The 25,985-nt window shown below is 38.4% G+C and overlaps 1 protein-coding gene across 19 annotated transcripts in view; it reads left to right on the top strand.

The window, feature by feature from the left end:
* Positions 1-25,985, top strand: part of MEF2C (myocyte enhancer factor 2C) — a 151,810-nt gene that overhangs the window by 95,710 nt on the left and 30,115 nt on the right. For 7 of the 19 annotated variants that reach the window (XM_044917003.1, XM_044917002.1, XM_044917005.1 and 4 more), the window contains 3 exons: positions 13,539-13,682; positions 22,420-22,606; positions 25,092-25,139. The exons of 1 other annotated variant lie outside the window; for it this stretch is intronic. In XM_044917003.1, the coding sequence (XP_044772938.1) occupies positions 13,539-13,682; positions 22,420-22,606; positions 25,092-25,139 (379 nt within the window). Of the gene's footprint in view, positions 1-13,538; positions 13,683-13,741; positions 13,904-22,419; positions 22,607-25,091; positions 25,140-25,985 lie in introns of all 19 variants that reach the window. 11 more of the 19 variants (XM_044917010.1, XM_044916999.1, XM_021699398.2 and 8 more) reach the window with 4 other exon arrangements.

Below are 25,985 nucleotides of genomic sequence, written 5' to 3'. Positions count from 1 at the left end.
ACTGAATGCAAAACCTAAGAATGTTACTTATCTGTATAATGTATGAAGTCATGGGAAATGTGATTTTGTGAATGAGTTGCTCTAAGATTCTGAGACCATGGATTCGTATATGGATAACATTCATAGCATAAGGAAAATAAATTGAAATGAGTTTGATTTTAATTATTGGTTAACTGAATTTGGAAACATAAATTTAGAAAAATTTAAACCTACACAAAAATAATAAGGTAGCTTAGCCTATGTAGGTTTTCATCAGCATTTGATATTGATAATACTAACCTTTCCAAAACATTTTTTATGAATTTTATTTTCTTTGGAAGTATTTCATCTAGGAAAAAAGACCCCTATTTGCTATAATGGACTGCATATTAGGTATTTTCAGAATCTTCTTTGTAGATAGTTTTTGTCCTATTTATTTTTAATGATTATACTCAATTCATTATTGTCTATGCTAATGAAAAAGGACCCTTTATTCTTTTTAATGTTGGCATTGTTAACATACAGTGTTATATTAGTTTCAATTAGCTTCAATATATTAGTACAATATAGTGAGTCAACAATTCTATACATTATTCAGTGCTCATCATGGTAAGTGTGCTCTTAATCCTCATCACCTGTTTCACCCATCCCCTCACACCTCCCCTCTGGTAGCTATCAGTTTGTTCTCTATAGTTAGAAGTATTTTTTGGTTTGTCTCTCTTTTTTTATTCATTTGTTTTGTTTCTCAAATTCCACATATGAGGGAGATCTTACGGTATTTGTCTTTCTTTGACTGACTTATTTCACTTAGCATTATAAACTCTATCCATCCATGTTGTTGCAAATGGCAAGATCTCATTCTTTTTTATGGCTGAGTAATATTCTATCATATACATATATATACCGCATCTTCTTTATCCATTCATCTATCAGGGAACACGGGCTACTTCCATAATTTAGCTATTGTAAATAATGCTGCAGTAAATGTAGGGGTGCATGTATCTTTTCAAATTAGTGTTTTTGTTTTCTTTGGATAGATACCCAGTAGTGGAATTACTGGATCATATGGTAATTCTATTTTTAATTTTTTGAGGTACCTCCATACTGTTTTCCACAGTGGCTGCACCAGTTTGCATTCCCACCAACAGTGCACAGGGGTTCCTTTTTCCCCACACCCTTTTCAACACTTGTTGTTACTTGCATTTTTTATTTTAGACATTCTGACAGGTGTGAGATGATATCCCATTGTGGTTTTGATTTGCATTTTCCTGATGATGAGTGATGTTAAGCATTTTTTCAAGTGTCTGTTGGCTATCTCTGTGTCTTTGGAGAAATGTCTGTTTTTGTCTTCAGTGAGAACAGACCCTTTATAGCAGTATTATAAAATAGCAGAACCTGGGGCGCCTGGGTGCCTCAGTCGTTAAGCGTCTGCCTTCTGCTCAGGTCATGATCCCAGGGTCCTGGGATCGAGCCCCGCATCGGGCTCCCTGCTCTGCGGGAAGTCTGCTTCTCCCTCTCCCGTTCCCCCTGCTTGTGTTCCCTCTCTCGCTGTCTCTCTCTCTGTCAAATAAATAAATAAATATCTTTAAAAAAATAAAATTAAATAAAATAAAATAGCAGAACCTCCAGTGTGAGTCAGGAGACAGCAACCTGCAATAACAAGTAAGTCAGGAATCCAGAGGGCAAGTCCTTGTGGCAAAATGAGTAAAGGATCCTACTGCCAAAATGCTACTGGTACTTTTGATGTCTGTCCTATAGATGCTCTCCTTATGTTTCTGGTACCAGCTGGAAATAACTACATTGCTAGGAAAGCAAATAGAGGCACTTTGATCAATGAACCCAAAATTCCCATTAATTTATGAAATTCTGAGGGCTCTAATGCTCCTTGGTCATGTGGAGACTGAGGCAGGCACACAGTCGCCCCACAGAGAGCACAGCTGTGTTAAGACTGCAGGGAGGGCTAATCTAAATGCAGACAATGACTGGAATGGTGTCCGTGTGCTTTGTAAATACAGCAAAAGTCTCAAATGGAGAACTGAAACTGAGCAACTGCCTAAGGAACTTGAAGCACTTTTATTTTTAAGCACCTTTTATTTACCTGAAGCTCTTTGATTATTAAAAGGCACAGTTGTAACAAACTTTCTTCCACTGGACACCTACCCAAGACAACTGAGCATAAAATCCACAACTTATTAACAATCCACATATAAGATTTGTGGTAATGACATACAAGCTGTAGACAATAAATAGATTAGACCCTGTCCTTCGCTGCAGGTAATTTTTAATGTGGAAGAAGAGATAAAACATATCACCAATATAAACTTATTTGCAGAAAAGAAAGAAAAGGGCATTGTAAGTGTCTTGCTGTGCATTTTGGAGATTTAATCTAAGGGACTTTCTTATTGCCTGTTCTGAATGTGAATAGACATATGTTCCCTGATCAATTGACTACATCCTATAAACCGAACATCCCATACAACAACCTCTACCTCCAGGACAACCCTCCGAACCTAGAAGAAGTCTTTCTTTCCCAGATCTTGACTTCCAGCCAGGGTTGCTGGCCTGGTTTCCTGTTCGTAGACCAGGTCTGATAGAGCCCCATAGTGTTCTTCCATCTACTGGTCTAACTGGCCCAGCCCCTGATCAGTGGCCATCTTACCCTTATATCTTGGGCACTCTTCTTTAAACAGGAAGTTTTCCAGTGTTTCAGCCAATGAAATAAAAATATTAATACTGCATTAACCAGATCCCCGGGGATTTTACATCAAAAGAGACAAGTAATAAGGCTAGAGACCCAGGCTGCTAGGCTTTGGCAGACCTAGCAAACATTACTGATGTTGAAAGAAGAGAGAAAAGGTACAGTGTTAAAGGAAAAGGAAAGCTTGGATCCCCACTAACTTTGGCTTAATATTTCTGAGCCTCCTTATTATATGTCATCAGGCTCTCCTTGGCTGTCCAGAAGAGCCAGCCAATTTGTTGCAATATTCTACTGTCAGATACTGCACTAGTTGCTAAGGATAGGAAGCTTTCAAGAGATATTTCTTGTCTACAGGGATCTTATAATCTAGAAAATGAGACAAAAGCGAGAATACGGAGAACAACATTATGAAATAAATGTTAATTACAAAGTTCTGGAGCAGCACAAAAGAGAGACACATTAATTCTTTTACCTCTCCAGTCCACAGGATTCTTTCCTTTTATAATTTAAATTTATGTGTGAAGCTGGGAGAAGGTGGGGTTAGAGAGAATAGGTTGTAGGGGCAAAAACAGCATATACTATGAGCACAAATCTAGCAACTGCCCCCTGTGTGTTTTCAGCTTCCATTGTGATTCCATCTCAAATAAGAACCTCTGTCACTGCAACCTTGGATTCCATTATTCTTTTATTAGCAACAACAATATTTATTGGGTCTCCTCCTTGCGGTGGGCACATTCAAGTTGCGGTAGGTACAGAGGTGAAAAAGACAGTGTTTCTGCTCCTATAGAGGTTGGTTCTAATGCAGCCACAGTAGCTGTGCTGTTCGTATTGTTCTCACAGAATCCCAGTGATGCTCTGAGGCCCTGATACCTCAGGTTAACATGTCAGAACAATATGGGTGTTGAGCAGCATGTGCTAACCCACTCTCTCAGATGGTTTCGGCTCAGGCTCAGGCAAAACCCTCAGAATTAACACATAGGCTAGTTTCCACAGGGCATACTCCTAGAGTGTACCAGCTGGGAAGGCAAAGAATAAGAGGCCCTCTCCCATCGTTGCTGTCCAATCACTATCGAATAACCAAAATCACCCGGAGTGAATGACAAAGAGAGGGTTTTCCCATCAGTCCAAAGACTAGCCCAGGAGAGAAGGAGACTAGGGTCAAGGCTGCTGGAGCTCTTACCTCTCTGCAGCCTGGCAGAAGCCCAGGGTAGGAGAGAGGTCAGGCAAGGAAGCAATTTAACCTTCATCTGGGAGTCCCTGGCTATCTCAGAAATGAGGATTTGGGTTATCTCAAGTACCATTCTCTGGTGTGATCAAAATTGTCATGACATGAGTCAATCAGTTGTGAACCTTACATCTTATTTTGTGTTCCCTTACTGGAGGCTCTGTGTACACTCTGCTTTTCAGATAAACTAGTGATAAACTATAGATCCCAACTAACAGAAAAAAACCAACCATTTGTACCCTGTATAAAATAGTCTGTGTCACCTCCACTGTTTCCACTCCCACAGCGATATTCTGTTGCCACAGTCATGAAGTGATTCTAGAGCTTGCTTTAACTTACCAGAACTTGTGTTCCTTGCATTTTTTTACTTAATCTTATTAAAACATATAAATAATGCTGTCATCTTAGGAAACCACCCAACTCATTTCAGTTAGTCTGTCAGTGTTAGAAAGTATGACTGTCAAGTTTGTTTGCTTATTCATTTATCCAGTAAAGGGTTACTGAGAACCTTTATTGAGCTCACATGTATTAATCCGGCCCTATGGCAGGAACCAGAGACACCCAGTCCTTACAGAACTCACTGTCTAGTGGTGAAGCAGACATGTGAGAAGATAAATTAGAATATAATATACCACCTATTATTAAACACACACAAAAAGTCACGGACAGAGAAGGGAATCCCTAAATGCCTAGAAGAGCTAGGAAAGAGCTTCATGGAGCAAGTGATGGCATTGGGTAATACATAACCTAGGATGACTAAGGTTTGTGTAACAGACAGCAGAAGCAAACACAATATTCTAGACAGGAATGAATGACACATATCAAAACAGCGTTATTACAGGACCTACCTGACTTGGGAAATGGTAGGAATTTCCCCGCTAATGAAACCCAGGGTGCTGGGGGAGAAGGGAGAGAATGAGGCTGGAGAAGAGAGGAGGGCTTGCTGTGAAAACCAGGGTTGTGGCCTTTGGAAGCCGCCAGCGTTTGTATGGAGAACAGTGATAAAATTAGATTTACATTGTAATGAGACCCTGCTGAAAGTGGGAAGGATGACTGGCTGGAAGGTGAGATCAGAGGACAAACAGATTAAGGGTGGGAGACCAAATAGAAAAAATAGTAATGGAGTCAAGAGATGGTGGAGTCAAGGGTGACTTCTGGGTTTCCAGCTTGAACAACTAGGGTGTGATGTTTGCTAGGAAAGGAACGATGGAAGGGGAAGGGATAAAGGGATAGATTACAATCAACAAAATAAATAAGAAGAAGAGATCATGGGAATCCTGTAGAAATGAGGAAGCATGGTGACTGAGATGGTAGTCCTGAGCTGATGATAAATATAGGCAGTGTGGGGTACTCCCACTTCATGACTAATCATGCCCTGACCCAACTTCAATAAAAAGGCATTTACAACTAGATAAGAGCCTACATGGAAACAAAAATAATGATTTAACCTATCCATATATATATACATCTTCTTTTGTTAAAGTAAGGCATTAATGGTTTTAAAAAGATGCTTGAGTGTGTTATTTTTAAAGAATCAGTGCTCCCAATAATCTGCCTTTGTCATCCCTATAACCTATTTGTAAGTAAAATGCCATAGTTGAAAAAGGTTAGTAGGTAAAGTTACATTTATATTTTAGACTTTCAAAAATCCTGCTTCCTGATCTTTGTTAATTTACTCTTCTCCTCTCTTTCTCAAACTTTGTTATTAGTTCTGTCCTATGTTTTTCTTCCTTATTTAAGAAGTCACTAACATCATTCATCCTTCAAACCCACTTCCAGCGTGATCATTCATATTCCAGCTTTTTGTTTTTTATCTCATCTTTTATTTTTTAGCTTGCTTTATAGATATTATTAGGATTAACTGCATATTTTAGCATGCATTTCAGTCATTATATATTAAATGTTCCCTGCTTAGTATTTTACTTCAGATCTCTCCTGGATTCAGAATGTCAGGGAGCATTTCATGGCTAAGTGTGCCAAACTTCCCCATCTCAGTCCTGTTCTGGGCCAGCCTCATGATGCATGCCCTGTCCAGGTTCCAGAGAGGTGTGGTGGAAGAATTCTTAACAAAAGCATCAACCACTGACCTATCCTGAGGCGGCCTGAATCATCTGATTGGCCTTAGAATCACCCTGATTTTCCATGAATCCTCCAGGCTTAGGTTGGCCCAGAATAAGACCAATGTCAAAGCCCAGGAGAATAGTGGAGCAGTAGACCAGCATCCAAAAATGGGGAAAAAAGATGAACTCTGACCAAGAATTTTAAAACATGGTTATTTCAAATTTATAGTATCTGACTCACATTCACAAAAGTTTCCCCATGCTCTTGACTATAAGGTTTCTGTTTTTCCTTTTCTACCTTTACACATTCTGCCTAAAATACCACTCCCTTTTTCCTTCTTCCATGCTGAATCCTGTGCCTTTTCCTGCTACTCGTATCATGGCCGAGATTATATGATCATGGCTTTTTGACCTTAAAGATTTCATGAGTTCCTAGTTATTTCTGACATTCCATATCTAGCCCCTACCCCAATTTTTAAGTATTTAGTGATATAAATCTCCTGAGTTTTAACCAGTTTCATACTGCATTGTTTTTGAACTTTAAAATGACACATTCAAAAAATAGTCAATTTATAATAGTTACTTAAAAAGAACAAAATAATAACTGAGTTTTAACACAATGTGAAATAATATAAAATGGTGAAAAAGAAATTACAGTTGCAAAAATACTACACTGAGACTCCTCTTTCTCCCTCTAGCATCTGAGCATTCTTTCCTGTTGTGTTCATCCATCCATTCAGCCTCTCATTAATGCTGCAGACATTTATTAATCTTCTGCCCTGTGCCAGGCCCTGTGCGAAGTCCTGTTGATACAAAATGGCTAGTAAACAATCCCTAACCCCCAAGAGTTCACTCATGGGAAGAAAAACATATAAACAGAAGTTCTTAATCATATCTCTGGGAATGCATCTTTGCATCCAGAGGACCCTGACAGACAACACCTGATGCATAGTAGCCCTTAGTAAATATATATCAAGAGGTCTGAATCCCACCACCATTTCTGCCTCCAACTAGGCAGACAGCTTTGGTCCAGTCTTGAAACCTCTGCATGCACTAACATTAAAGTGAAGATGTGTGTTCTGTTCATTCAGCAAGCATGTATTGAGCACTTTACAAGTTCTATATTGAAACTCCAGAAGTGAATAGAGGAAGGTGCTTTGTTACTTGCCTCATGAGCTATCAAGGGAGACCCTTAAGTAATAATGTGTGATCAAGGCTCTAATAGAAAAATGTATACAATAAGTGAGTACATGAATGAGGGAGAAATTAATTCCACCCTGGTGATCAGGGAAGTCTACAAAGAGGAGATGATGTATTAATTAGCTCTGCCTTGAAGGAGGACTGTCCCAAGTCCAGGGAAGAGATATTGGTGGACTCATTCTAGAAGCCCAGCCTGAGCAAGGTATGAAAGGCCAGTTGCTTATGCACCGTTATTCTTCCCCTCTGGAAGACATGAGGAAAGGCCAGATGATCCTTGGTGGTCTAGTCCAGGATTAGAGTACCAGTAATTATAGGAACCATCACCATCTGAATGTTTATATGAAATAATTCATGACCACTAAAAGGCATGGGTGGGTGTTTCTTTATGTTCTATACATTAAAAGTCTTCAAATCTTTAACTGTGTCTTTTATTTCCATTATTTAAAGATGAAAAACGGTTCAGTGAAAAAAATTTCAAGTCTGATATTAAGATTATCTTTGGAGGAAAGGAATAAAATGAAACAATGAAAATCTCCAGCTCTTCCCAGCCTTTCCTCAGTAGGAGTTAATATCTGGTTAGAATAAGCATTAATAACCTGGAGGAAATACAGTGTTAAGTTTATATTTTTAATTTTTTATTAAAATTTTCACCACAAATGAATAATTTGGGGTAAAATTTAATTTTTTATAGTCTGTGCTAGATATGATTTGCTTGTCTAATTAAAGTCTACCTACCGATTGTAGTAAATTTGCAGTATTTTAATTGTCTTTTCATTTCTATATTAAGAACAAAGAAGAACTATGGAACAGGAAAGATAGTGCAGACAATGCTTACAGTTTTGGTAATTAAAACCTATACAGAAATTTCTTGGCATCTGATCTTCCCCCAGCCTATAATCTGTGCTAGAAATCACACACACACAAAAACCATATATAATATTGTAGGCCATTTCAGAGGTTTTTCATTTAAATTTGTATTGCCTGCTTTTCTAAAACACAAGGGCACCAGACAGTATCTGTGTATCATAGGTTTTCAGTAAGTGTCTGCTAACGATATTTTAAGTGAAAGAAGTCATTCCATAGGGCAGCCACCCCCCAGGGCTGAGGGGACGAAAGCAGCAGCTTGGTAGCTGCACACAGCTTTGGGAGGATGTTTATGAAATACTCTCAGAAACTTGCTTACAGGCAGTATCCATCTCAACAGCATCTCCTTCTCCTATGTGGATTTACGGCTTTCTAAAGATTATTCAGCTTGTTAAGAGTAGACACTTATTTTCATAAAGCTATGAAAGATAAGCACAAAAATGATTTAGTATTAAAGAAAAGGAAACTACCTTTTCTAAGTTGATGGGTTTTTTTTTCCCTTGGCTTTTGTGCGAACATGACATTCATGCAACTAATAGAGATAATTCTTGCATATGTTCTTGACACATCAACCCTCTGAAGTAAGGGTAATGCTAGCTGCACAAAAAAGGTTGATTATTTGGATTTTGAGAAAAATTAATGGGTGTGTATGGGTTTTTTGCAAAAAGATTTGAAATTGCTGCTGTACAGTGGGTAGGTACAGAAAAAGAAAGATGATGAGAATATTCTTTTTTTTTTAAGATTTTATTTATTTATTTGACAGAGAGAGCGAGCAAGCTCAGAAGCAGGGGGAGCTGCAGACAGAGGGAGAGGGAGAAGCAGCTTTCCCGCCGAGCGGAGGGCCCGATGCGGGGCTCAATCCCAGGAACCCCAAGATCATGACCTGAGCCGAAGGCAGATGCTTAACCATCTGAGTCACCCAGGCACCCTGAAAATAGATATTCTTGAGGACTAAGATTGCCAAAATGGAAAGAAGTTGAATGGTTGGAAGCTTTATCTGTGATGGTGGCTCTCTAAAAAAAAAGCTTAATTTTATGTAAATAGCAGTAACATAAAATATATAGCTTCATTTAATTGAAAAAGGCCAATGATTTAGTTATTTCTTTTTTACTAAAAAGAAGTAATTAAGTTTTAACCATTTTATACAGAAGGAATTTTGTAGATGATAACATAATACCTAAGACGAGAAATGAGAGCTCCATGTGGCATTCTTTTTCATTTATATTCCTTTCAGTAACGAAATAGAATCTGTTCCCTACATCTATTTCATTAGAATTTTTGAAGCACCTGTCACCTATCATCGTCAGTTTATATGTATTTCAAGTTTTCCTGATGAACAAATGTAATAATGCAGGGTCCATATGTCCACATGTCTGGGAGGGGAGATTCCACGTGGTTTTTGGATTACCTGTCTGGACTCCCTTTCCCATTTATTGTTTGGAGTATGTCACCTTCTGTCAATCTAATTACTTCTCTAAGAAACGCTGTTCTCAGCTCACTGCATGACAATCGCTGCCTTGTGAAAACATCCCAGAAGCCTCTGCCATCAATTGATCTACCCCAAAAGTGTCACTGTCACATGGAAAGTTGAATTCAGTATACAGACGCACTCAAGATTTACAGAGTTCTCTGAGGGAAGAGTTTCTTTAGATACGTAGCAGGAGAAGCTGGTTTCAGTAGATCTCTTGCCTCGTCTTGACAGATAGAATCAGTCTTTTCACAACATAGTCAGCTGAGAGACACAATATATGCAGCCCGGACTTCTAGCCTCTGTAAAAAAATAATGATTTAAGCACCTGCATTACCTGACCAATAACATTTGTAAAAGATCAGAGAAGCTTTCAAAGGCCAGAGGCAGAGATTTTGATTTTTTTTTTTCTAGAAAAAGGCCTGAAGGAATAATGCTTATTTATCCAGTTGGGTTTTTTGAAAGATTTTTTATTTATTTATTTGACAGAGACACAGCGAGAGAGGGAACATAAGCAGGGGGAGTGGGAGAGGGAGAAGCAGGCTTCCCGCTGAGCAAGGAGCCTGATGCGGGGCTCGATCCCAGGACCCTGAGATCATGACCTGAGCTGAAGACAGACGCTTAATGACTGAGCCACCCAGGCGCCCCTATTTATCCAGTTTTAACAGTCCCTTTAGTTTATACCGACTATTTATTGCTACAATAAAGACAGTCTTGGCCGATCTAACAGTAATTCTTTTGTCATCCTTAAACAGCTGTAGATTTTTAATATAATAAAGATAAGCGTTCCACATTCACATGATAGTATTTAAGTTTATGCCATCACATCCATCTTCAGAGCCTTATAATTCTACCACAATCATCTGTTCTTGGCAGAAACGTGTTCTACAAGCTCTCAGCTGAGGATAATATTTTTGAACAATTTTTTCAATGTTCTAGTTATGTGATTATGGGAATTTGGAACTCACTATTAATTTGTCCTTCGGTTTTGTATTTGTATATCTCAAATGCCCCCTTTTTTAAACAATACAGTTCAACTTGAAATAAGACTGTACTATATCTTTCAGTGTTAGAGATATTTCATTACTTAAATACTGGTGATATTCACTGAAAGATAATGTAGTCAGAAACAAGAAGAATTTATAAGGAGAAAATGAGCCACTGTTTCCCGCCCCCTTCACTGCTGTTTCCTTTGTGACTTCATGCCACTTGCTTTGTTTGCTTAACAGTTTATATAATTCTTTAGGTACAAAAATGAGCTCTTGGTCTAATGATTTTTTAATCCAAAAACTGATAATTGCTTTATTGACTAATAAACATTCCCACTCTAAAATCTGACCTTTAGAAATACCAATATTTTAACCATATTTTCATACTTAAAGCTTTCCCACAGCCCAATTTTTAAATTTTTCTATCTTAATTTATTTCAGCGTTCACTCTACTGTTGCAGTTGCATGTGAGTGAGAGCGATCTATTCCACATCCCTCACCTTACAAGTGTGGAAAAGCCTGGGCAGGGGAAGGTGGCCCCATGCTTCCCCCCAGCTGGAGGCCAGAGGTGTGGACCTTCATGCTTGCGTAGCTGGTTTGAGACCTGGCATAAGGTTTCCTAAAATCTTCGTGGAAGACTTGTGAGAGATAATGAGTTAACATTTGTCGAGATCTTTCAACAAACTGTAATTGATGTTTGAATTTTTATAAACCAAACACAGTATCTACCCTTGAAAGCTTCATAAGAATATTTAGCACACATGTATGTGCCAGATGGATTGCAATGACAGTTGATAGGCCTCCCCTAGCCCTTGCGTTCTGTTGTCAAAAATCTGCACATCAAAACAACTATAATTTTTACAATATGATTTATTGGCTAAAAGATTTGGGTATACACTGAAAAATCTACTTTCTAGATAAGACTATAAATTAATGTTATATAAGATAAGACTTTAAATTAAGGGTTTATGTAATAATATTCCTATCATGCCTCATAGAAATATAGGCAAGTGAATTTTGAAAATCATCAGATAATATTTTCTTGATCTGACATCTTTCTCTACATAAGTGAATTTTCATGAAATATATGTGGATTATGATGCAAGACACTCAGAAATTATTCTCAAAAGCTCAAGGACATGTGGAGATCAAAGCAGAAACAGATCATAATACAGCAAATAGTTATCACCCGGAAGAATACTCTTGTAGTTGAGATAATGCTAACAAAACAGCCTAAGACAGAAAATTAAGTTAGTGAATAAAACTATTATTGTAACGTATTGTAACATTATTTGTAGTATTATTTTAAGAACTCCCCCCCCACCAGGGTTACTTATTCTGGGTAAAAATGATGGCATAGATCCATGATAGGGGGACAGGTGGCCCCACCGATTATAAATTCCCCAAGATTGTAAATGTATATATTATCATCTTGTGTCAAAATATTCATTTTAATATTCAAACATTATACCACATAATAAGCTGTAACCATATGTTTATTTGTTATATTATACCACTATAACATTAATAAATATTTACAGAGCTACAGTGTATCGTAGATGTATTAGAAATGGTAACTCTCTTAATTTGACTTTAAGTGAAAAATCTCCCATGCCTCAGAAACTAATTTTAAATGTTATATTTGTTACACATTGATAAGAGCCAAAGAGTTTAAATTGTTAAGACTGACACCCCCTTTTTAACTCATGTTGTTTTATTTATTTTCCCCAATTGCATGAATTAAAGATGGAGTGTTATCTCAGCTTTGAATTCCTTAGCTTGATGTCGCAGCTTCTGCTTTATTTGTATGTGAATTCTGTCTTTAATAAAGATGAGCTCTGCTGAACTTTCCATTAATGAGAGACACTTAGGTACCCAGCTCTTTATAAACGGTGTTGGTAGTATCAAGAAAAATCAGGAATGTTGCTAGTCTATTAATAATTGACATGGCAAGCTGTGTGATTAATCAGAAGTTTTATGATCTCTAAAAACATAACATTATCTCTGTAAATCAGATGGGGTACAATTAACTTGACAACCATCAGTTAAAAGGGGGGAAAAAAAGAGGGAAAGTAAAACTCAGGACTCCTGACTCATACTTTTCCTGTTATAGTGTTATGTCCGTATTTATCCTTCTGTGACAGCTGTGACTGGACCAGACCTACATTAGGGAGACAGGAGGTTCAGGAGAAGGCACTGACTTTTCACTTTCATGTGTCAGCAGACAGTCTCAGGGTGGTCCTACTGAGCTGGAACCAGGAGGAACTTTTCCTAGTTTGGTAGTTATCGACTTGGTTACCTATTTTCAGTGTCCTCTGGCTTCCTTGCTCAGCTTACAGAAAGTTAAGCTCAGCCGTTTTGACTTTTCTTTTAGCTATGTTTAGGCAAATAGCTTCTCAGTGTCTATCAATCTCAATACAGATTTTCACAAATATAGACGCCTAACCAGACTAGACAAAGGTGCTTCTCCCTTATGATGACAGTGTTTGGACCTTTTTACCGGGTGCTTCGTGAGAATATTAGCTGGGTTCTCTTATGGCCTTTTGCTGTCATGCACACATCCAAAGGGGTGGCAGGACACCAAGAGCACCAACCATTAGGTTAAACTCAAACTAGAGATCCGTTTCCAACATTTCTGCTTTTGCCACGATCGCAAATTCTGAAATCATTGTGTAATGCCCTGGCTTCTAATTTTTCTGTGGGAAGATGGTGTTGCAATTTGCCACCTTACTTGTATTCTTCTGTAAGTATGTGTCACTAGATATTTGAAGCATGTATGAATTCCGTACAATGAAATTTCAGCCCTTGTACCAGTCTTTGTTCACTGACTGAATTTAGTTGTAAAGGGAATATTGCCCTTTTATTTTTTTTGTAACTAGTAATGGGTACGCTATTGAAATCACTCACGGGTTCTCTCCATGGTTTCTTTACCCTAATGTAAAAAAGCATATGTAATAACAACCTGACGTACTAGACAGCTCGAACTTCTCTAACACCCCTGAATGTCTCTTACAGCCTCTGTCTAGGTTTGAACTTTCCAAATTATGTATTTCAGACGTTGAGAAAGAAGGGCCTTAATGGCTGTGACAGCCCAGATCCCGATGCAGACGATTCAGTAGGTCACAGCCCTGAGTCTGAGGACAAGTACAGGAAAATTAACGAAGATATTGATCTAATGATCAGCAGGCAAAGATTGTGTGTAAGTACTCGGAACACCCTTCATTTTTTTTACTCTTGATATTTCTCTGAACCTGGCAGGCCTTGAACAAGAAAGAAAACAAAGGCTGTGAAAGCCCCGATCCCGACTCCTCTTATGCACTCACCCCACGCACTGAAGAAAAATACAAAAAAATTAATGAAGAATTTGATAATATGATCAAGAGTCATAAAATTCCTGTAAGTACCAAAGGTAGATGGCTGGTCTGCTGGTAACTGCTGCAGTAACATACCTTAACCCTTTCAGTGATGACTTTCTCTAAGAAGCACTGGAAAGTCAAACCGATAAAATAGCCATCTCATCCCACAGACAGTGTGTTTATAAAGCCAACCCGAAGGGATGCTGAACTTATGTAATCTAAGAGTTGCCATCGAAAGTTCATTCAGAGGCAGAAGGTATACAGGCGGAAGAGAAAGATCTATGTGACACACCCTGAATTTACCCAATCTTTTAAACACACAGTTCACACGAATCACAATGCACTGGTAAAATGCTGGAATCTCCTTCTGAACAAGCTTGAGGATTTACTCTAAAACATACACGTATCTGTCCTGAGACGGGATACACGAATAGATCCGCAGTTCTCTCACATAAACTGCCGATCCTCACCCAAAGAGAAGCTTGTTTCTGAATAAAGCTTCAGCCCCTTTCCCTAAACATGACATTCAGCAACAGCACTGAAGGGTTAAAGCTAATGCTCGCTGCAGGGAAACAGACTGCATGAAAACCTGATGGTAAGACTTCAACATGTTTGTGTGCTGGGGTGATTTTAAAGCTTTATCAGAATATTCGCTTTGCCTACACCAACATTTTCCATGCTTTAACATTTGGCTAAATTTTGTCTTAACCAAGTCAAAAGATGTCTAACAATCAATCATATGCCTTGCCAGATATTTAAGAGAAATAACTCTGCATGTATTATTTTGTTTGCCCACATAGAGAGGGGAAAAGTACATACCTTTTATTATACTCTGTCATCAGTCAAGTGATATTAATTTTGTGACATCAAGTGATGCAACTCAGAGGTTCACGTGCTTTCTGAATAACTAATGTTAGAGTCTGAAACCCTCATTGTGTACCAGCTCTTCAGGAGGTAATTATTTTCTCAGAAAAGAACATTTTTTGTAAGTTAGCAAAACACCCTCAACCTGAGGATTGGGAGAGACTCTGCAGTGAAAATATGCCTCAGCAATTACAACTGCAGATAGATATTTGGGGACAAGTGCCCTAGGCCGAGTCCACATCTGCACTCACAGGATAAATTAATGCCTTCCACGTAGTAAGTGCACAACCAACCTGTGTTGAATTAAACTGAACACTTTAAATTCATTTATAAAATGTATGAATATTAAACTTTCTATCCTCATAAATATGTCTGCTTCTTTTGTTAAATGAAATAATGTCAGCAAGTAGAGCTTTTGTTGAATCAGAATTATTAATACACGGTATCATGAAAAAAGCTAAGTGGCTTAAATTCTTAAAGGTTTCATAAAACTAAGTACTACCTACAACACATCCACAGTGGCACTTTATCAAAAATAAAATATTTCCTATCAGATGCAGCGATGCATACTTGTTATACCCAGAATTCTTAAATGATAAAATGCCCATTGAGATTTTATCTTGCCCAGAATAAGGAAAGAAATCCCTCCTTTGGGCCAATTTTTAATTCTTACGGGCTGAGTTTCACTTGCTATATGATACACTGGTTTAGAGCTGCTGGGCATAAAGGTTTGTGAAGATAAGATTGTAGGTGTCTCAGACGGGAGGAATCCCCTGCACAGTTAAGAAAGGGCAGTATATATAATACTGCAGATCACTCTCCATGGCCGCGATCCTAAATGTGTGAAGCTTTAACCTCCCCCCCTCACCCACCCTACCCCCCGTCGAGGCTCTGGGAGAATGCCCATATTTGCACACTGGATCGTTTTTCCCATGCTTTAGGAGAAGGAGGTGTGATGCATACCTGGAGTCCCTCACAGTATTTCATCCTGTCCTGTAAAGAGTTCAAAATCAGGATACATGATTTCTTAAGAGGTGCAGTGGTGTGTGGCGGGGGATGAAAACCACATGAGAGTTTATAGGCCGGGCTGTGAGAAGGACTACACAGCCTCTAGCTGTGCCTCTGAGTCTTCATCTCTTTAGTAAGTGCTTCAGTCTCCACGATGAAAAGCCCAGTTTTCGCACATCACTTTCAGTTGCTGGAAGTAAATTTTGTTGAAAGTTTCCACAGCTGCTAAAACATTTAAAGCAGGGCAAGGACACTCTGCCCTTTGTATGTAGAGAGTGTCTCCACCTCTTTAAAAACATTACAAGACTGTTTTTCTATTTCAGAGACCCAGTTTGAAGAGTTTCCCTTTTAAAATAGAAAATTTAATATTGCAATCACCTGTTACAATATAATTTATGCCCATATTCCTCAATTACATGAAATAATTCATGGATGATTTGGAATCTTGTTGACCAGCATTTCCTCATGTGGGGTTTGCCACGGTTCATGCTGGGCATTACAGCAAGAAAAAAACAGTTCCATTTGAGGAACCGGGAATTAGGAAATGGGCTGAAGGAAGGAGACGTGGTTGCAAGATTGGTTGAAAGTGAACGGGAAGGGAGGAAGTGGAAATAGCATGTGTTTTCTTCAAATAACAGACTGTGAAGAGAGAAATACTGCTGTAATTAGGATCAAGGAAAGAGTTAAAAGGAAAAGCTCTGGAGATTATTTATCTGCAGAGGACAGACGCTTGCACGAAAGAAAAGATCAAAGGCATTGGTGCAGTGGGGCTACAGTGGTGGGCTACTCAAGGAAGGGAAGGAGGTTGGGGCCTGGAACAGGACAGAGTTGTAGGTAGACCCGTGACCTAGTTAAGGTGGTAGATGGGTAGAGTGAAGTTTAGTATGTGACCACCTAGTGATTTCTGTGTTTTATATTGAACCCAGCTTCTATAAATAGTGAGGGAGTAGGTGCTGGAGAGCGGACCAAGAATGATGAAGTTGTAGACATTGGAAGAAATCGGGAATGAGATGGGAAAGAGGGAGTACAGGCCAGAGTTGTCAGGCAACCTGGAGGGAATGTGGATATCAGCAAGTGGAGTTGTGTGATTTCTTTTTCCCCCTCTGTCGGTTCTCAGCAGCCTGGTAATGGTTGATCGAAAGGGAGTATCAGTAGTGGCCCAAAAAGAGGATTCAGTTCAGTCATTCACATTAAATAAAAGAGGGCCTATTAACTAAAAATATTTTATTAAAAATATTTTATTTAACTTTTTATTGGACTTTTCCTTGTGGTAAGTTTGGGGAAAATAGTGGGTTTGGGGTAAGAGTTCAGATACCTTTCTGACCATGATGACTCACTTCAGTAACCATGACCATTGTGTTCAGGGATAGACACTAAAAAGCTTTTTAGCTCTCATGCCTGTGTATCTTAAAGCAGGGCTGACCTGTGCAATTAACTACACAGGGCCCTACTCTTGTAGGCTTTGCCATTGCCATCTTGAAATTCTTCATAATTTTTCAAGAGGGGGCCCCATATTTTCATTTTGGCCTGGGCCCTGCAAATACATAGTAGTCCTGCCTACAACATTTTATTTACTCACCTGAAATTCCCTCTTCCTACCTGTCTTGAGTGTTCTAAAATTTGGAGCCCAGCCCTGAGATATATGCAAGTTGGGAGCTTTTAACTACTTTCTGGCTTCCAATTTTTAGACAAAAATTTTTTAAAGAGATGCTTTTAAGTTCCCTAATTTTGAAAGATCAAGAAGAAAATAAGTAATGCCAAATTCCTGTAAACATTTATACATTTTTGTAGCCTCTGCATTCCCTAAAATGTTCAGAGCTAGTTACTAGTCTCTTTATGTTTGCATTCATGTCTCAGATCAGGTCAAGGGAGATTAAATGACTTGCCTGGTTAAATGGCAATTTATTACACAACTGGACTGCAACTGAGATTTCTGATACAAAGGCTGTTGCTCTTTCTGAGTCTCTGAGCTATCTCTTCAGTGTGGTCATTTTTAAGCTTATAATTCGACTTTAAAACTATTTAGCCAGTTCCTAATACATATAAAGAAACAAAGCAAAAGATAGAATGCAAAAAGATGTTAGCATATTTTATAAATTGTGATTTTTTGAAATATGCTTCAGTATCAGAGTTATATCTGACTGCTGTTGAACCAATCACAAGAGAATTTGATACTTATCAAATTGTTTACAGTCCAGAATGCTGGAAACTGAATAATTCTTTGGGGTGACGGTCAGAGGAAGAGAGGAGCAGAGAGATTTTCACTGAACCAGTCATTAGGGTGGTTCAGATTTTATGAAAAAACTATTGATAATTTTTCTTATTTTGGATGTCCATGTAGTCAGAGGAAATGGGCTTTGCTCTCTACTGAGACACAATCAACACTCTGTAGAATATTCAAGGGGAGAAGTAGTTTTATAGCAGATCCTTAAGTACCCAATCATAGTTAAACATTTATAAGTAGTAAGAGTGAATACAGATTAAAATATTTGTAGCTAAAAGATAGCTTTAAAATACCAAACCTGAGTAAATACGGAAGAGAGGAGTCTTGAAGGTTTATTTTATTCCTGAGACCTCAGTCACACCCTGGCAGTTATGAGCACAGAGCTCACTCTAACATGGACGCTCAGCCACATGTCATGAGGACCCTTTTAGTTCATTATTTTCATGGTTCACAAATAATAAGCTGCTAACGTGAAGCCCATACTCACTTCACAGTATGATTTCTGACTGCAGTATTTTATTTCTATCCAAAAACTTATACTGTGTTACACAACCATTTAATGGAAAAAGCAACAGGCTCAGCCACTTACTAGTTAGATGACCTTGGGCCACTTAATCTTACCGATTTAAAAAGGAAAGGATTATATCCATAGTGAAGGGATGTTGAAAGGGTTGGATCACATAATGTGTGTGAATTATGTAGTATGGTGCCTGCCCAGTAAATAATATACAGTAAATTGTAAGCTTGTATTTTCATGTTAGTACAATGTCTTCCTAAAAATTCTCCTTTGATGAAAAATATTCAATTCATATAATAAAATGTAGACTAGGCACTGCATTCCCTTACAACAAAAGAGCTCTAGCAGCTTGATGAAAGGGAACATTATTTGGCCAACATCATAAGTGATGTTACAAAGGAAAGAAAAGCAGGAGAAAGGGATCAGGAGAGAGATGGGGGGTAAGGCAAGCTGTACAATTAAATAAGGTAGTCAGGGTGGCCTTCCTTGAGAAGGCCAGATTTTGAGCAGAAAACTGAAGGAAGTGCTAGAGTTAGCCATGGACATGAGGGAGTGAGGGAAGAGGACAATAGGAAATCAGATCATGAAGCCTGGTGAAAGCTGGAATTTATGGGGCCTTATGGAACACTGGAAGAAGTTGGGCTTTTTTCTGAGTAAGGTGGGAGCTTCTCACAGGGTGTCATCATCTGATTTGTGCTTTTAAAGGATCAATTCAATTGCTAGATTGAAAATAAAAAGAAGGAGGGCAAGGATAGAAGCAGGCAACTCTTAGGAGGTGACAACGGTGATCAAGGCAGGAGGTGATGGTGCTGGAACCAGAATGGTAGCCATTAAAATGAGAGGTGTTTGGAGAGTGGTTATATTTGGAAGCTAAACCAATAGGATTTCTGGGAACTCAATGTCAGGTGTGGGAGAAAGTGAAGATTCAAGGGGGAGTCCCAAGGATTTTATTCTGTGCCATTGAAAGCATTGTCATCAGCTGGAGATGAAGAAAAGTATGAGTGGAGGTAGATTGGAGTTGATTTTGAGATGTCTATTAGACATTCACGTAGAAATATTGAGGTTGTTGCTGGATATGCAAGGCTGAATAAGAAGAGAGATCTGAGCCGCAGATAAAGAACCACGCTACTCTTAAATTCAGAGATCAGGGAGGAAAGAAAGAACTGGGAACAAAAGCTGAGAAGGAGCAACCATCAAGGTAGGGGGGGAAAGTCCAGAGTTTTGAAAGGGAAGAAAGTTTATCAAGAAGGAGTGACAGCCATGTCCAAGTTGAAGACTGAGGAGTTCCATTGGATTTAGCAACCTGAAGGTTAATAATGACTATGACAAGAGGATTTTCAGTGAAGGGGTAGAGGAACACTTTCTAATGGAATGAGTTAAGAGAAAACAGTATGCTATATTTACAACCCAAATTAAAAAGCAGAATTGCCATTGGTGACATGATTTTCCAAGATGGTGAAAAATTTTTGATGAAGTTCCTTACATAAGAAAGTAGAATGTTCCCTCAATGCACACAGTAATTGCATTTCTGGAAATTTCAGTATATAACAAAATCCATGTTTCAGTGTATAAAAATACCTTGTGTTTGTAGAACAAAGTTAGTTCTGACTCACATCATTGTAAATGGGTTTTTTCACACAATAAGTGTCCAGTGGGGGCTTTTGAAAGTTGAATGGGATGAGATGATTCTTTGTTGTGTTGAACTGTCCCACATATGACAGAGTTTACAGCATACCTGCCTACCTACCCAGAAAATACCAGCCACACCCCCCAGTTATTGTGACACCCCAAAATTGTTCCACAGATTTCCAAAGTGCTCCCTAGGGAGGGAGTCCGTCCCTGTAGAGTACCACTATTCTAGATCTAGAGAGTCACTATTATGGCTCTGGGGGGAAACACAGTCATTGAAGGGAGTTTAGTAAAAGGACTGTTTGAAGATAGGTAGAGTTCAGTGAAACCCAAAGGAATGGTGAAGTGTATTAAGGCTTGCAACCTGGAAGCTGTTACCATAACTAGGCCTGAAGGAGCAAGAGGACAGAAAAGATACCAGAGCACAGCAAGATCTAAGTCTATAGAAGACATGACCCCAAAAGAGGCGTGACCTTCGCTAGCGGAACGCAGCCCTCTGCCAACCTGTGGCTCCGCAGGGAGGATGCTACGGTAGCAAAACACCCTGACTTCTCTCCTACTCTCTGTACTTCTGCTGGTGCCTCCACTGGCCCAGCTGAAGCCAGAGAGCAGTGGGAGCCCGGTGGATGCAGTCTGGAGATTCAGCCTCCTGGGCCCAGAGCAGTAAAGAGGGCGGAGAGTGGATCTAGAGAGGCAAATAGGGACCTACCGCAGTTGCTTACCTTTGTTTTCTTAGGTATTCTAAGTAATTCTTATTTGGCCTTTTACTACAGGAATGCAATATTTCATTCATTCTACAGACATTTATTTCACAGCATACACTAATACTTTTTGTTGTTTAAAAGGCTCTGAAAATTTGAGCCTCTGGAAATTCATTCCTAGATGTCTTATCCAACATTGATATTTCATTGTATCATGATGTTTATCCAAAATTATTGTTTGTTACTCTGCTTAAAATAGATAAAGTCTTAATAAAGAATGACTGTTTTAATAAAGCACTTCAACATTTTCATTTCCCTGTAAAAGACATGTAAAAGAGTTATGAAACATTTGCTTCTGTCAATATCAACATGTCCAGATCATGGAAGAAAAGAAAACAGGAAAAATAAAGAATAAGAGAGCACAAGCCTAAACAGAGAGTAGTATTGAACTCACCACCAGGATAAACAGCTTTTGCAGAGCATGACATCTGATGCAGGCCAGCCAATCAACCAGGAAAGGAAAGATGATGTTAAGATTACTGGGAAAAACGATAAAAATATAAATAAAAATAAAAACCTTTGAGTCACAGGCACATAGGCATTTAAACTTACACAGTGACTTATCTGAGAATCCTGAAGGAATGTTCTATATAAACCCTGTCTCCAATAGATATATTAGATAGTTACACACACACACACACACTTACCCATTTTATAGTAAGAATGCAGTATGCTCTGACACCATGAGTCCTCTGGCAATATATTCAAGCAGTACTTTCATTTATGCTGAACATTTTTTAAAAAGGTGGAAGTTGTAGGTATGATTATTTAGTTAGCGCAAGCAGAGAAATAAGCATGATTTTGCTTAAATTGTTAAAATAATACCAAAATATCAATAATTGGGACCTGATTACTCTAATTAGATATACACACGACTTCATTTCACTCGATATTTGCCAGCTTTCTCCTTTGAGTTAGAGGTCTTGCCATTTGTCAGTGTCCGTGCATCCCCAAAATATAAAGTGTAACATATATTCTGAACTATCATTTTAAAAAATGAACTATTGAATGATACATGCTCTGTTGAATTCTGTCTCTTAAAATGTCTATTATCTTTAGAGTTAATCTCAAAAGACAGACATTTAAAAATAATAATTAAGGTATATGTGCTACTCACATGCTTGGAGATGATTTTATATCATTAAACTTCTGCATAAATATGCTTCAATAAGCAATTAAACCGAAGACTCTGGTTTGCATTTTAATCCTCCTTTTTCTCTGTGAAGTCATCACAATCATGCACCTTTGATCTTGCAGTCATTTCTGGTACCAGATTCAGACATCACAAATGAACAATTATTACTTAATAGAATGGAATTCAAAGACAATGGAGTCTAATGAAATGGGGCTTTGTTTTAAACAAAAGTGAAACGTTTTCTAATAGTTGCAAAGAGTTCTAAGCACATTAAAGAAATCAATTTATGATCTGAACATCTTGAGAGCTCTTCTTAATGGTCTTCTAGACACCAAGCGGCTTGGAATTTGAAACTTTTCTTGGAAAAGTAGTCTTATCTGTACTTGAGGGCTTCTGTTTCTCTTCTTTCCTTTTACCCATATTTTTTTTTCTGCTCCTACAGGCTGTTCCCCCTCCCAACTTTGAGATGCCAGTCTCCATCCCGGTGTCCAGCCACAACAGTTTGGTATACAGCAACCCCGTCAGCTCACTGGGAAACCCCAACCTTTTGCCGCTGGCCCACCCTTCTCTGCAGAGAAACAGTATGTCTCCTGGTGTGACACATCGACCTCCAAGTGCAGGTAACACAGGTATGTCCTCATACAGATGCAGTGTTAGAAATCATTGGAAGGAGCCACTGTTGGCCAAAAGGGTATTTTATCATCAAGCTGTAGACTTTTCCAGTTTTCCATTTGTTATGTTCCCTTATTGCTTAATATCCACCCCCTTTTAGGTCTTCAACCTCGTCAGCCTGTCTTTTGAAATCTTTCATAATCTGCTATTTATCTATTCAGACTATCACCAATCTCTCATGTGGCTATATTTTAACCACATACTTTCTCAAACAGAAAGTCAAACATCCTGTCTCCATTCTTTTGCTTCTGCTCTCCTCCCGCCTAAAATGCCATTTTCCTTCTTCCTCTTAACCAAACATCACCTCTTCCGTGAAATCTTTCCCCGTGTCCTCTGATAGCATTTGTGCCATCTAGCTATTTATTATTCTGGGCATTTTTTATTTGTTTATACAGAAACTTATACCACAAAGGACTTAAAGCAGAAAAGAAATATGATAAAATAGCGTAACTTAAGAAGTGTGAAATAAAAACAGAACTTAGTCAGAAATGAAATTAAGAGTACATCATAAGAACATATATACCTGCCACAAACTTGTCTCAACATTTCTAAGAAATCCCTATTGTTGTGCAATTCACGGTGTCCCAGAGAAAAGAAATTATTGCTCAGGAAAAGTTCAACCATTCTTCATACTCAGATCAAGCAAAATACAATATGATGTGCTTTATTGAATATGTGTCTATTTCCCCACTGGATTTAAAGAATCTTGAAGGGAAGAAATTCCTCCTGGTTTGCCAGCTTCCCAGTTGGAACTAAGTAAATGTATACTGAATATAACCAAACAATTCCTTTGTATCTCCAAAAGAAGCACCAAAAATAATTGTATTTCTAAATTGCATATAGCAAACCATTATATATTACATTTTATTTTTTAAAAAAGCACTCCATAGGAAATTTTTAATATGTCTTAAGCACACATAACTGAGTTAAAAGCAGTTTATTCATGGAAGAATTTTTCCTTGAGAATACTTCAATATCTGCCTTATAATTTAAACATGTATTACTATTTAGTACAGAAACTTTATATAGAAAATATAATCAAAATCAACCAAATAATAAATCTTGAGTCTGAGAGATGTGTATAAAGGACTTCATTATGCCATTCTCTCTACTTTTGAATATGATTGAAATTTTTCATAAGAATTTTCAATAACCATATGTTATTCTTTTCAGATCATACTCAAACGCAGTTGAATTCCCTGTTTGATAAATTCATGCTTGCTTATTTTTTTTAATTTCATACTTTATTTTTTTTATACTTTTTTTTTTAAGATTTTATTTATTTGAGAGAGAGAGAGTGAGAGAGAGCACATGAGAGGGGGGAGGGTCAGAGGGAGAAGCAGACTCCCTGCTGAGCAGAGAGCCCGATGCGGGACTCGATCCAGGGACTCCAGGATCATGACCTGAGCCGAAGGCAGTCGCTCAACCAACTGAGCCACCCAGGCGCCCAATTTCATACTTTATTTCCAAAATATTATTTGATTGGAAATAACAAACATTTCTTAAAATATAATGAATATTTTCTTCAAATTCCAAAACCAGAACAAACTAATAATTATAGACTGTCACTTAGGATCAGTTAGAAAATAATCCAGCTGAGGAGCGCCTGGGTGGCTCAGTTAGTTAAGCACCTGACTCTTGATTTCAGCTCAGGTCACAATCTCAGGGTTGTGAGATAGAGTGCCACGTCGGGCCCCATGCTGGGTGTGGAGCCTGCTTGAGACTGTCTCTCTCCTTCTCCCTCTGCCCCCCACCTTCCTCTCCAAAACAAAGAAAGAAAGAAAAGAATCCAGCTAATATTCTGTTCTTTTGGCTAAATCTTATTCCTTAAAAGCTAACAGTAATTAATATACTCAGTATCTTATTGAAACATCCCAGCTGTCATATTTTAACATTGCCAAATTTAAGTCAGCAGTGAATAAGCATACCTTTCTAAATTTGTAGCCAATGAAACCTACTTTATTGTGTCAGTAAGAAAAATTCAGGTAGTAAATGAGGTCATTCACTGTGGGTAGATTCATGAAATGACCAAAGTTCTGGACAATTAGCATTTTACAAAATTAATTATATAAAATATATTTACAAAGAATTAAACATCAAATGTATGGTTATTTGAACATACAGCAAACCTTAGTCCTTTTTTTTTTTCACTTTCTATAAAACATCCAAAAATGAAAATTCAGAGACCATTTAAACACTGGATTTTTTAAATGTAACCTTTCTTAGAAAGAAAGATTCTGCAAAATGTCAGTGATTGAATGTAGGTTTAAAGTTTGAGCTCAGCATGTCATAATAAAACAAATGTCAGCCTTCCAACTTAGGTAATATTTTACAAACTTAGGACCTTGGGAGAGCCAAAATACTGTGGCTGCTAAAGGTAAAGTGTGTTGTTCTGTGGACCTGTAGCCTTTCCTCCATCTTATCTTTCTCTTTAATCCACAGGTGGTCTGATGGGTGGAGACCTCACATCCGGTGCAGGCACCAGTGCAGGTGAGCGGAGACTTCTGGGCCACAGCGTGTATCATCGTTCAGGGTCCCTTTACTGGGCGATGTGCCGGGAGCAAGTCCTTTGAACAGTGTAGGGAGATCTGTGAGATGCGTGGGAAAATGGCCCCCAGAACTTCTCAAGCATTTTTATGAAGCAGAAGTGGATGGATGGTAACTTAGAAGACTGTTAACTAGAACTTTTCTTAATCAAACTTCAGCTAGTCCACGTAATCAGAAGTGAGGGCTCTGATCAAACCAATTTAATCCTAGATACCATCTCTGGACACAAAAGTACCTTTGGCAAGACTTGCCAATTGAATTCTCTGGTAATCCTTTCACATTAAATGGAACTCTCTCTCCACCCAAAGAAGTACCAGAGTCCTGTACGTTTCTGAAGGAAAATACATTTTTAAAAGGAGAGAGCGTACCTCTGAAACGAATAATACATTATGTGTTAATTAATTGAATTTAAATTAAAAACAAATAAATAAATAGGAAAATAATAAATAAATAAGTAAAAAGGAGGCATGGAGGGGCGCCTGGGTGGCTCAGTCGGTTAAGCATCTGCCTTCAGCGCAGGTCATGATTCTCGGGTTCTGGGATCGAGCCCCGCATTGAACCCCGCACTGGGGGCCTTGCTCAGTGGGGAGTCTGCTTCTCTCTCTCCCGCTGACCCTCCCCCTGTTCTTGCTCTCACTTGCTCTTGTTCACTTGCTCTCTCTCTCTCTCAAATGAATAAATTCTAAAAAAATCTTCAAAAAAATTTTTTTTAATTAAAAAATAAATAAATAAAAAGGAGGGAGCTTGGATTCAAGTCTTGGTTGGAGAGAATGGTAGGGACTAAGAACT

This window comes from Neomonachus schauinslandi, chromosome 7 (assembly GCF_002201575.2).
Source record: "Neomonachus schauinslandi chromosome 7, ASM220157v2, whole genome shotgun sequence".
In the NCBI taxonomy this organism is placed as follows: domain Eukaryota; kingdom Metazoa; phylum Chordata; class Mammalia; order Carnivora; family Phocidae; genus Neomonachus; species Neomonachus schauinslandi.
This window is presented reverse-complemented; position numbering and strand designations above follow the sequence as displayed.